We start from the raw sequence: 10,842 nt of genomic DNA, 5'->3' as shown, positions 1-10,842 counted from the left end.
GTCCAGCCCATCTCCACACATTGACACACACTCCACGAAGGCATGGCACGCCTTCAGGCAGATGGCGGCCTTCCCAGGGCGGCCCTCTCCCCGCTCCGACTCCTTTTCATCCTGGCCTTCCTTCTTGCCATCACCGGCGGGCTGGCGTACCTCTTCGTGATGCCGTTGCGGCAGGTGTATTGGGGAGGTGCGCTTCCTGCGCTGCTGCCCATCCCATGGCCACCGGCGCGGCCTCCCTCTCTTCTGCAGCCTCCCTCTCCCCGTGGGGCCGACCACCCGCTCTTTGTGCACCCCGGTGTGGGAGAAGCGCATCATGTCTGCCTTGCCATATGCCGGCCCCTTAGCCCCCTCCCCCTGCGGCGCGCTGCTGCAGTATATGGCCGTGTGCGCCCCATGGTGTCGGAGGAGGACCTGCTGCAGCAGGGCAAGGAGGTTCCAGGTGCGCATGTCCCCCAGTTGCCGAGCATGCTGCGTAGCGTGCAGCCGTGCACTCAACACGGTGTCCTTGCATGTCGGTGGTGCTGTTCCACAGGTGGCGCAGCGGCTTTGCGGGAGATGATTGACCAAGACCAAGAGGCGACCAAATCTGGCAGCGTTGATGACACGCAGACAAGCACCAATGCAAAACCTGCAGAGCAGCAGCTGGACACTGATTTGGTGGCTGGTGCATCCGATAGCGGGCATGAGCAACAGCAGGAGCAGGAGGAGGTGCAGCCTTCGAGCGACAAGCCGGCCGAGCAGCAGGGCACCGCTGACGCTGTAGCGGCTGATTCCAGGCCACATGCATTGACCAGGTGAGAGCATCAGTGCAGCGGGCGATGCTCCATTCTGACCTTTCTGACATTGCTTTTGTCGCATGCACGCGCACTACTGGCATGGATTGCATCCACACCATCCTGAGTTGGCGGTAACAGGGTGCTTTGGGCGAGGTGTCTTTGTGATTCCTGCTGCCTCTGCCAGGGACCTGGTCGGCAAGGTGGCAAAAGACAACACGATAATGGTGACGTGGGCTAACTGGCATTACCACGACTTCGTGATGAATTGGGTGGAACACTTGCAGGCAGCCGGATGTGATGCTTTCATAGTGGGTAAGCCAGGGCTGTCAGCTTGCTGCAGCTTTGCATGTGGCCAAAAACCACAACTGTGTTTGTGTGTTTGCAGGTGCCATGGACGACAAACTGCTTGAATTTTTGGTGTCGAAGAATATCCCCGCATTCAGCATGAGCTCAGGCCTCACGCTGGGCGATTTCGGCTGGGGCACACCAACCTTCCACAAAATGGTGGGTCTGCTGCATTCGCGTTTGCAACCTCGAGGAGATGGAGATACTGCTGGTCATCCCGAGCGTGCATGCCCAATGAGGCGCCATACATTCCAAGCTAGTTCCTGAGAGTTGCAGGGCCGTGAGAAGATCAATCTCATCTACTCCTTCACCAAGATGGGCTACGATGTGCTGATATCAGATGTGGACACAGTGTGGCTGCGCAACCCGCTGCCCTACATTAATGCGGTGCGTGCACGTGCAAGTGCACACTTACCGCAGAGGGATGTGGATCCTGCCCGTGTATTGTCTGTCTGCTTGCCTGCTGCTGCGATTGGGTGGAATGCAGCCGGCCCATCTTGCTACACAGCTTTGTGGGCTGCAGTATCGGGATGCCGACATCCTCACATCTAGCGACCATCTGCGGAACACTGTGCAAGACGAGGGGCTTGAGAAGTGGCCAGAAGCTGCATCTGCGGCTAACATTGGCATCATGCTGTTCAGACCGCGTGCACACGACCTGGCAGCGGTGCGACTCTACTCGCTGGATGAGTCGGGCCAGTTTGATGTTGGGGTGATCAAATGGTGGCAGTGACTCATGCAGTCAGTGTCCAGTGTCCGTGGTGCTGGTAGGGGGTAGTGCATAGTCACGCCGTGGATTGTTACTGGTACTCACACACCTCCAGCAGTCTGCTACAGGAATGGGTGGACATTCTTGAGAATGATGCCAATGTGTGGGACCAGAATGCATTCAATGACCTGTTCCGCCGTGGCTCCAAGCCTCTACCTGACCGCACGGATCGCTTGTTTGAGTGAGCATCATTCCAATGCCGTGTTGTTGCACTAATCGGATCTACAGGAGGTGATTCACACTTTTGACCTTGCTGAGCAGGTGCTACAATGGCAAGCTCAAGTGTGGCATCCTTCCCGTCTCCATCTTCTGTAGCGGCCACACTGGCTTCACACAGCGCATGCCCGACAAGCTCGGATTGCAACCCTATGTGGTGCATGCCACATTCCAGTATAGCGGCACACCGGGCAAGCGACATCGCATGCGCGAGCGTCTTTGGTGGAATGTAAGGCGATTCGCAGCCCCGCTTTTCTGCCTGGTTTTGCTTCCTTCTCACTCATTTCCTCATGTACGCGCAATGCGACGCTGTGCGGTATGCTTCAATCACTGGGCTGCTCTGCTCTGCTTGTGCAGGACCCCGGCGAGTACTTCTCCCACCCAAAGGGCTTTATTGCTTATGATGGCACTGTACCGCCGATGCTGCTGGAAGCTGCCCAAAAAGTCCAGCGGGATTTTTCGCTGCAGGCAACGATGCCACACTTCAATCTGGTCAACCACCAGATCAAGCAAATGCGTGCTGCCTTTGCACTGGCACAGGCACGCATCATGTATGTTATGCGTCTTTGATCTGCTGTGACTGTTGCTTGAGTGAACATCTGGTCATCATCGTCTGTCAGTCAGTGGTGACGACTGCTGGTTGCCGCCCATGGCTGCACCATTGTTGGATGCAGATCACGGGCCGGGCTGTGATCCTGCCCAAACTGATGTGTGGCATGGACCGGTGGTGGGCGCCACATGATGGCACGATCCCGGGTTCTGGACTGGACCTGCCCTACATTTGCCCAGCAGACCATGTGCTCGACCTTGAAGCGTGAGCTTCCAACCTTCCAAACTGATCTGGGGGCATGGATGGGCAATTCAGTAACGAGTGCATGCAAAACACGCGAGTTTATGCGCGAATCAAGGTGTCAGCCGCACCCTCATTTGCAGAATGTCCAACACAATGCCAGAGAACGAGTTTGGCCCCAACATCGAGTTTCGCGAGTACAGCTTCCTGCAAAACCAGCACGCTGCAGCGCTCAATGCGTCAGTGCTGACCCTGGACATCTGCCAGGTGCAAGTGGGCCATGCCTGCACTGTGCAGCCTGCCTACGCAGCATTGACGCCGCATTGCTCCTGCTACCCGCAGGATGCGTCAACATGTGCTGATGGCGCCGACAAGCTCAAGCCGCAGCTCCATGAGGAGGCGCTCAAGGCTGCTCTAACAGAGGGCAAGGTGGCAGAAGCCAAGGTTGGAGCCCTTTCTCGCGTTGTCAACATTGTTGGCGCCAGGGGCTCAGCCCTGCTCATGGACATGCTTTCCTCCACCACCACCTGTCTGAGCTCCGGCTGCAGGTGTTGCACTTTGTGGGGGGTATTGAGCGGCTATTTGGCGGCTGGACAGACGAGGCAGCTGGGGAGCGGTTCAAGCGGCGGCTGGACCGCTATGGCTCCATCTGGTGCTGCGTGAACGCGCATCCTGGCCACATCTGGTGCGCGGCCTCCCAGGCGCCGCTCTCCGATGTATTATGGGTGTAGTTATCTCTCTCCAACCTCCGCTCCTGTCCTGCTCACCCCCCCACCCCCCCATTGGTCACAGGTATGATTTCTTCTTTGACCAGCTGCCCCACCAGGACCGGCACGGGCGCACGGTGGAGAAGACCTGGGAGCCGGTGACAGGGCCGTAGGGATTTCTTTGGTGGGCGCTCCCAACTGTGGAACTGCAGCATGGACCAGCGACGATCATCAGATGCTGCACTCAGCTGCCCGCGCGAGGTTTTCCCAGCCCCACCTGCATCGTAGCTGTTACTTAATTGTTACTTGTTACACGATTCTTCTGCTTGCACAGAACAGAGCTGAATGGTGCAAACACCGAAACGGCAGCCGGATCCATGGTAAGTGCAGCGGCACCTTTGCAGCGCAGTGGTCCCTGGCACGCAGGCTCCCCCCATCTGGTTTGAGCATGGCCTGAATGCACCTGTTGCTTATAGCAATGCATAACGTTGCTGAATCCGAAGGAGGCGGTTGTCAGCTTAAGTGACGGATGGCTGACGCCCCTGCCGCCGCCCGCCAGCCACAGCGAGGGGCAGCCGTGCCAGGCGCGGGTGTAGCATTTCCGTTGATTGACTAGTGCTGAAAGCACTGGTGGGGCTTGAACAGTCGGGGAGCGTCCCTGCGGTTCCTGCACTCGCTCGGCAACATGATCACGGCTGATGGACTGTGCCGCCCCCGCACGTTCCCCTACCAGCAAATCATGTTTGTCTTCGGCATTCTAGAACAGAGTTCCCAACTCTTGCACGCGTGAGGTGCTCTCATCCCGGGCGGGAGAGAATCTTAGCCTCATCTTTCTACCCTCCACCGCCCAGAAGTTCGCCCTCCCACCCAGCATCGCCACCAGTTCTCCCTGCATCGTCTCTGAGACCGGTCACCCCCCTCCACACAGAGTCAACATGCAGGCCACCGCCGCTACCCGCGCCACCTTTGGCCTCTCTCGGCCCGCTGTCCGCGTAAGTTCGGTGCAGCCCCCTGGCCGACCTACGCCACACCGTCTGCTCAGCCCTGGCCTGCCCCTGCAGCAGAGCACCAGCAGAACGCGGTGCCTGGGCCCCCAATGGCTGAGGATATCTCGCTCTATCCTGAGTCAGCCGCGCGTTGCTCCCCGCCCGCCCTCCCCCATCCCGCCTCTGAATGTTTCCGGCCTCGTCCTGCCGCTCCTGGGCCGTGCCTGGCTGCTGCCGCCCCACGCCGCCCCCGACCGTCTGCCGCCCCACCCTGTTCTGCCTGCAGGGCTCCCGCCAGGTGACCCGTGCCTCCGTCGAGTGAGTGGACAGCTCCATTGCAACCCCGCGGGTTGCAGCAGCGGTCAGCGAGCATATCTCTGCTCGGCCACCAGCGTCGCTCTGCTGCCGCCGGATAGGCTGCAGCCCCTTCCACTCGCCTGAAATCCCAGCTCTTTCAATGTCCATTGCCAGTTTTTTCTTGGCCTCAACCCGCTGCTGCCCCCCCCCACGCGCTGCAGGTTTTATGGCCCCGACCGCGCCAAGTGGCTGGGCCCCTTCTCCGACGGCGCCGTGCCTTCCTACCTGAAGGGCGAGTTCCCCGGCGACTACGGCTGGGACAGCGCTGGCCTGTCTGCTGACCCTGAGACCTTTGCCCGCTACCGCGAGATCGAGGTCATCCACGCGCGCTGGGTAGGTGCCCCGCCATGCGCCAGCAGCAACGGCGGGTGTCCTCTGCTCGAGGGCTGCCGCGTCGTGAGATTAAGTGCTGATGCGCCACGCTGCCCATTGCCCCCACCTCAATCGCAACCTGTGTGGCTCATCTGCGCAACCCCTTTTCCCCTTTGCTACCTGCAGGCTATGCTCGGCGCCCTGGGCTGCCTGACCCCCGAGCTGCTGCAGAACAACGGCGCCGCCGACTTTGGCGAGGCCGCTGTGTGGTTCAAGGCCGGCGCCAGCATCTTCAGCGACGATGGCCTGAACTACCTGGGTGAGTGACAGCTGCGAGCGCCACCCCATTTTGCTAGGGGGCCTTTGGTGATGACCGCCTGTTGTACGGCCGCCCCTGGGAGCCCCTCGCTGACACCAGCCCGGGCGCCGCTCGCCCTGACGATGCAGGCAACCCCTCCCTGATCCATGCCCAGTCCATCGTGGCTGTGCTGCTGACCCAGCTGGTGATCATGGGCGCCGCCGAGGCGTACCGTTATGCCGGCGAGGGCCCCGTGGAGACCAGCGGCGACTCCCTGTACCCCGGTGGGTGACCGGTCGAAGCGCGTGAGGAGTCGTGCATTTGCACGGCGCGTGAGGAGTCGTGCATTTGCACGGCTGGCTTTCAGCTTTGCTCTGGCAGGCCTGCAGGCGGCGCCTTTGACCCCCTGGGCCTGGCTGACGACCCCGACACCCTGGCCGAGCTGAAGGTCAAGGAGCTGAAGAACGGCCGCCTCGCCATGTTCTCCATGTTCGGCTTCTTCGTGCAGGTGGGTATGGGAAGCAGAGGCGGTTTGGGAAGCAGAGGCCGGTTTGGGAAGCAGAGGCCGGTTGCACACGTGCCCCTGGGTTGCCTGGTGCAGGCCCTGATCACCGGCAAGTCGCCCCTGGAGAACCTGGCCGACCACCTGGCCGACCCGTCTACAGCCAATGGCTTCGCTGTGGCCACCAAGGTGGGCAAGGAGGGAGCATGCTCTGTGGCTGCTGTGCAGGTTTCCCACACATCTCATCGCTCACCCGTTGCTCCCGTCGCCTGCCGCAGTTCGTGCCCACGCCGTAAGTGGAGTGGACTCCCCCTGTAACCCCAACTCTTGTAATTGCCAATTTCCCTATCATTTTTCGTGAGAAGAGGGGGGAGGAGGAGGGGAGGGAGAGAGAGGGAGTGGAGGGAGAGAAGAGAAAGAGAGGAGAGAAGGAGAGGGAGAAGGGAGAGAGAGGGGAAGGGAGGGGAAAGGAGAGGGGAGGGAGGGGAAAAGGGAGGAGGGAGAAGGGGAGGAGAGAGAGAAGAGGAGGGAAAAAGAAAAGAGAAAAAGGGAAGGAAAGGGAGGGGAGGAGGGTGGGCGCTGCGCCAGCTGCGCGGGCGGGAAGGCGCGCATACCGCACCGCACTGCCAGCAGGCGGAGCCCTTATCCGCCTGCGCCTTGCATTTTTCACTCCCTCTGCACTCGTTTGAGATGTTAGCGGCTGGAGAGAGGCTCGGGCGCAGGTTTCGGCCATGCGTGACTTGCGAATGGGGGCTTGATGCCTCGCAAACTTCTTAGGGCCCGCCTCCAGGCCCGCCCCCGTTCTGCTGCAGAGATGTTCCCTGGTCTTAAGCACCACAGAGGCGGCAGCGGCCAGCCGCCTGGCCGCCCCGGGCTGGTGGCGAGCCACCCCGGTCTGGTGGTGATCCTCTTCCTGGTGGTGATCCGCTTCCTGCCCTTCCTTCCCTATCGAGATAGCCTGGATGATTGGCAGCCCCACTATGATTGGCAGCCCCACCATGCCCAACACGCTGGGCAATTCTTAACCCCCGCACCGAGCCCAGCCCACGGAGTGCCAGGCCTGGGTGGGCGAGCTGGGCAGGGCCGACGACTGTGCATGGCGCTGGTGGAGGCCAATGTGCTGCACCGGTGGGAGGATGGCACTGGTGGCACTGCGGCCTGCCACACGGCAGCAGGGGCAGCTGCCGCCGCTTGAGGCACCTGCTGCCGTTGGCCACCCCGTCGCTCTCATTCCTGGGCCCCTGTTGCCGTTAACCCGCGTGGCCGTGTCGGGCAGCTTGGTGCGGTGCTGCTCACACTGAGTGCACAACAAGCAGCTGCTGCTGTGAGATGTACTGCTGTAGGGCGAGAAGGAGATGGTGGCGACTGCAGCATGAAGGCTGACCACGCGCATACATTTTTTTTCTACATTAAAAAACCCTAAACCCTAAAAAAAAAATTAATAATAATAGCTACGGCGGGGGCGCCGACGGCGGCGGCTTGCCACGCAGGTGCCAGCCGGGATGAGGCGCGGCACGATGATAGCTTGCGCTCCTCTTCGCGTGTTGATTCTGCGGTTGTAGCTTTAAAGGCGGGGAGCGCAAGCTCAAGCGCACCATGCGTCAGAATGCTTGCCACCCCACCAAGACGGTGCCCTGTCAACCCGTTAATGCAGCCGGAAAGATTCGCAGGGTAGGCGCCGGCGTGGGACCGTGCAAAGGTGAGGGTCAGCCTGCACGGCCCGAAGTGACTCAGGAAGCCTATCCTGCCCCTTATCCTACATACTCTTTGACCGTGTACAGGCGCACAAGAGCGGCTGATTCGGGTGCCCTGCAGCACTGGCGCCTGGACGCGGCCGGCACGCAGCGACCGTCGCGCACTGGCGGCGGTCGCCGTGACTGGACAACCCGGCCAGCCGCTGCGAGTGATGATTGCGGGGGCGCCTGCTGCTGGCAAGGGCACGCAGTGTGCAAAGATTGTGGACAAGGTGGCCGCCCAAGCTCATTGAGTTGCATCGGTATATTATGGCCTTCTGCTGGGGACCCCGACTTGCGGTGTTCTTTCTCCTCGCAGTATGGGCTGATGCACATCTCAGTGGGCGACTTGTTGCGAGCCGAGGTGGCAGCGGGCACCCCCGCCGGGCGCAAAGCCAAGAATTTCATGGACAATGGAGACCTGGTGCCCAACGAGGCAAGATGGGCATCTCTGTGCTTTCATGCCACCTGAAAGCCTGAAAAGTTGCATTTTTCCTGGACGCTGGCGGCTGGTGACTGTTGTGGGCTTGCAGGTCGCTCCTGGACTGCCCCCTTCCCATGCGCATGCTGCCGTCCTTTGCTGACCTCCTTTGGCAGGTAGTGGTAGAGATGGTGAAGAACAAGCTTGGTGAGGATGAAGTGCAGCAGAACGGATGGCTGCTGGATGGATACCCCCGCAGGTTGGCCCTGGTGTTGTCCTGGACGCATGTCGCGTTGTGCTGCAACACTGAATGCACAAGCATCCTGGGAGTGCGAGCATTTGTTCGCAGCATGACCGACCTGTGCCCCCTCCTGCTGCAGCGGAGAGCAGGCCGAGGCGATTGAGAAGGAAGGCATCCGGCCAGACATCTTTCTCCTCATCAATGTGAGCTTTGGGCCATTGTTTTGGTAAACCACCTGAACGTGGGTGCGTTTCCTACCTGTGTTTGGTCTCCACCCTCTCCGTTTACCCCACCATGGCCTCGGGTGCCAAGTGCCTTTTTCATGCCATGTTCAGGTGCCGGATGAGCTGTTGATTGATCGTGTGGTTGGCCGTCGCAGTGACCCAGGTGAGGCGGCAGGAGAGAAGTGTTTCTTTTGGTGGAGAACCGCTTACTTTTAGCTGTGCAGCTATTGATGTGTGCCTGCATCCGCCCGGTACCGTTCCATCCTTGTTGCAGCGACGGGCGAGATTTATCATCTGACCTTCAAGCCACCGCCACCCGAGATTGTCTCGCGGCTGGTGAGCTGGCCTGATCCTGAAGCAGACCTACTGCGGGTCCCAGCTACCATCTCGCCCAAGCTGGGTGGGGTGCATAAGCTGGGTGGGGTGCATGCAGGTGCAACGCAGCGATGATACGGAGGAGAAGGCTCGCAATCGTCTGCGGACCTACCATGCCAACGTGGATGCCGTTGTGGGGTACTACAAGAATGAGGTGGTGGAGGTGCGTGCCTGCTTTTGTGTCTCATTAATGCCCGCTTGCAGGTGCTGGTGCATGCTGGGGTGGATGCGAGTGCAACAAATGGCCTCTGCTGTTGCAGATTGACGGCACTGCATCTATGGACATGGTTTTCGAAGACATTGTCGCTGCAATTGATGGAATCAGACATCTTGCTTGACACATTCCCACTCCAGCACATTGCTTAAAGTTTGACCATGGCAACTGTCCAGTTCTGCAGCCATTCACTGGTTGCAAGAATGGCACACGCTGCTGGTCAAGCACCCTCATCGTGAAGCATGCTCACATGTAAGCATTCGTGCCATGGAGTTGTACCCTCGGTAGTCGCCACTGCGAAGCAGGTTGCCGGCATCGCAGTTGAGCGGGCTGTCTGGTGCTGGGTCTGCGGGAGGGATTTTATCCATACGCACAGCACGGGTTCACCAGAATGGGGAGCATCATCATGAGCGGAGGCAAATAAAAACCTCTCAGACGACGACATTGTGATCCCGCTCAGCACTGGCACATTTGATTAGCATGCTGCCCTACCTGACATGAGCGCCACTATTGCTTGGCACACAGAACTCAGCGTCCATGCAGGGCTCCATGCATTCTTAAGGATGTCCAGGCAAATCTCCCCCGTCTGCAGCAGCAGCGGATACTGATTAAAGCCCTAACCTGCACAAATGCACGCGGAGTAGACTTGCCTTCCAATGAACATTTGGATGGAAGATTCTGGTGCGGTATTTCACTACATGGGACGTGGGGCAGCCGGGGCAACCAGTGCTTCATTGTTGAGGCAAGACAAGGTTGGCCTGCTGTCACCCTAACCGCACCCCTCGGGCTGGTTCCTTCCTTCGGCCGGACAGTTGGGCATACTGCTGTGACATGGGGCGTGGCAGCAATGCATTCCAGAGTCGCACCAGCACACCTGCTGGCGCCACCAGGGGGTACTGCTCCGGGACTGTAATGGCCAGCTCAAACGTGCCCCCCTCGAAAGGGGTGTCCTTGGGGCCCTGTTTGGCGGAGAAGGAGGCTCGGCAGTGCCAGCAGTACACAAGGCGTTCTCGCTCAGCGCACTTGCACCCAGCGGGGGGATGCGCTGAACCTCCCCCCACCTTGATCAGCGCTGTCCACAGGTAGACGTTCCGCTCGTCGGGAATGAGCTCTATTCCTGTGGCCTCCCGGTTCCTGCTCGCTTCCTTGAGCTCCTGCGGGGCAGGAGTCGGGGGGGGCGGGGGTCTCACAGAAGTTGCTTTGTTTGTGTTACAATCCTGTCGTCGTGAATAAACCTTGAACAGACGACTTCGTGCATCCACCATGAGGAGACGAGGAGATTAGAAGATTAGGAGACTTGCACAAGTGCATGACTTTGAAATCCGACCCTGAGGAGGAGCGACATGGAATGTACTCCCATCGCCTGGGTGTACTGGACGATGACCCATACATTACATGGCACTGGGTAGAGTTAGCTGGAAGCCGATTTGATTTCTACACCAGCCCCGCTTTCTTCAGCTCGCTCGCAAGGATGCCGCAAAAGTTGTCATTGGCGGCCAGCGACATGAGCACGGCGGCAATCTTGCTCTGCAACGCGCGGTCGGCTGCCGCTGCAGGCAGTGTGGCACACGTGTTG

General features: G+C 59.8%; 4 protein-coding genes across 4 annotated transcripts; 3 read left to right on the top strand and 1 right to left on the bottom strand.

Moving 5' to 3' along the window:
* The first annotated feature begins 164 nt into the window (after positions 1-164).
* On the top strand, positions 165-3,970 carry CHLNCDRAFT_37217 (hypothetical protein). Its single transcript, XM_005843888.1, has 15 exons — positions 165-187; positions 374-439; positions 533-794; positions 961-1,088; positions 1,162-1,280; positions 1,398-1,508; positions 1,645-1,788; positions 1,959-2,071; positions 2,152-2,335; positions 2,464-2,661; positions 2,781-2,920; positions 3,040-3,163; positions 3,239-3,340; positions 3,445-3,581; positions 3,689-3,970. Exons 2-15 carry the CDS (start codon positions 394-396, stop codon positions 3,774-3,776), a joined length of 1,896 nt encoding a protein of 631 aa, XP_005843950.1. The 5' UTR covers positions 165-187; positions 374-393; the 3' UTR covers positions 3,777-3,970.
* A 514-nt stretch (positions 3,971-4,484) lies between these two features.
* Positions 4,485-6,409, top strand: CHLNCDRAFT_59790 (hypothetical protein). Its single transcript, XM_005843887.1, has 8 exons — positions 4,485-4,595; positions 4,876-4,907; positions 5,108-5,279; positions 5,445-5,577; positions 5,706-5,840; positions 5,946-6,064; positions 6,158-6,247; positions 6,337-6,409. The coding sequence occupies exons 1-8, from the start codon at positions 4,539-4,541 to the stop codon at positions 6,352-6,354; spliced, it is 756 nt and encodes a 251-aa protein (XP_005843949.1). The 5' UTR covers positions 4,485-4,538; the 3' UTR covers positions 6,355-6,409.
* Positions 6,410-7,601: 1,192 nt separating this feature from the next.
* Positions 7,602-9,537, top strand: CHLNCDRAFT_59789 (hypothetical protein). Its single transcript, XM_005843886.1, has 9 exons — positions 7,602-7,757; positions 7,840-8,024; positions 8,111-8,227; positions 8,389-8,471; positions 8,593-8,656; positions 8,789-8,840; positions 8,952-9,013; positions 9,111-9,215; positions 9,313-9,537. Exons 1-9 carry the CDS (start codon positions 7,655-7,657, stop codon positions 9,388-9,390), a joined length of 849 nt encoding a protein of 282 aa, XP_005843948.1. The 5' UTR covers positions 7,602-7,654; the 3' UTR covers positions 9,391-9,537.
* CHLNCDRAFT_27560 (hypothetical protein) lies at positions 9,497-10,531 on the bottom strand (the record flags this gene model as incomplete). The annotated part of the gene is made up of 5 exons (XM_005843807.1): positions 9,497-9,612; positions 9,759-9,852; positions 9,902-9,960; positions 10,141-10,225; positions 10,328-10,531. The coding sequence occupies 5 exons, from the start codon at positions 10,529-10,531 to the stop codon at positions 9,497-9,499; spliced, it is 558 nt and encodes a 185-aa protein (XP_005843869.1).
* Between the last annotated feature and the right edge of the window lie 311 nt (positions 10,532-10,842).

This window comes from Chlorella variabilis (assembly GCF_000147415.1).
Source record: "Chlorella variabilis unplaced genomic scaffold CHLNCscaffold_26, whole genome shotgun sequence".
In the NCBI taxonomy this organism is placed as follows: domain Eukaryota; kingdom Viridiplantae; phylum Chlorophyta; class Trebouxiophyceae; order Chlorellales; family Chlorellaceae; genus Chlorella; species Chlorella variabilis.
Note: the sequence above shows the minus strand (reverse complement) of the source record. Positions and strands in the feature narration are given on the sequence as shown.

Bases quoted from the DNA above. Each gene is read 5' to 3' on its own strand.
- CHLNCDRAFT_37217 (XM_005843888.1), top strand. From the start codon at position 394: ATGGTGTCGGAGGAGGACCTGCTGCAGCAGGGCAAGGAGGTTCCAG. The intron at 2,336-2,463 runs GTAAGGCGATTC...CTGCTTGTGCAG, and splicing joins GCGAGCGTCTTTGGTGGAAT to GACCCCGGCGAGTACTTCTC. The intron at 2,662-2,780 runs GTTATGCGTCTT...TGTTGGATGCAG, and splicing joins CACAGGCACGCATCATGTAT to ATCACGGGCCGGGCTGTGAT.
- CHLNCDRAFT_59790 (XM_005843887.1), top strand. From the start codon at position 4,539: ATGCAGGCCACCGCCGCTACCCGCGCCACCTTTGGCCTCTCTCGGCCC. The intron at 4,908-5,107 runs GTGAGTGGACAG...CACGCGCTGCAG, and splicing joins GTGACCCGTGCCTCCGTCGA to GTTTTATGGCCCCGACCGCG. The intron at 5,280-5,444 runs GTAGGTGCCCCG...TGCTACCTGCAG, and splicing joins AGGTCATCCACGCGCGCTGG to GCTATGCTCGGCGCCCTGGG.
- CHLNCDRAFT_59789 (XM_005843886.1), top strand. From the start codon at position 7,655: ATGCGTCAGAATGCTTGCCACCCCACCAAGACGGTGCCCTGTCAACCC. The intron at 7,758-7,839 runs GTGAGGGTCAGC...GACCGTGTACAG, and splicing joins CGGCGTGGGACCGTGCAAAG to GCGCACAAGAGCGGCTGATT. The intron at 8,657-8,788 runs GTGAGCTTTGGG...TGCCATGTTCAG, and splicing joins ACATCTTTCTCCTCATCAAT to GTGCCGGATGAGCTGTTGAT.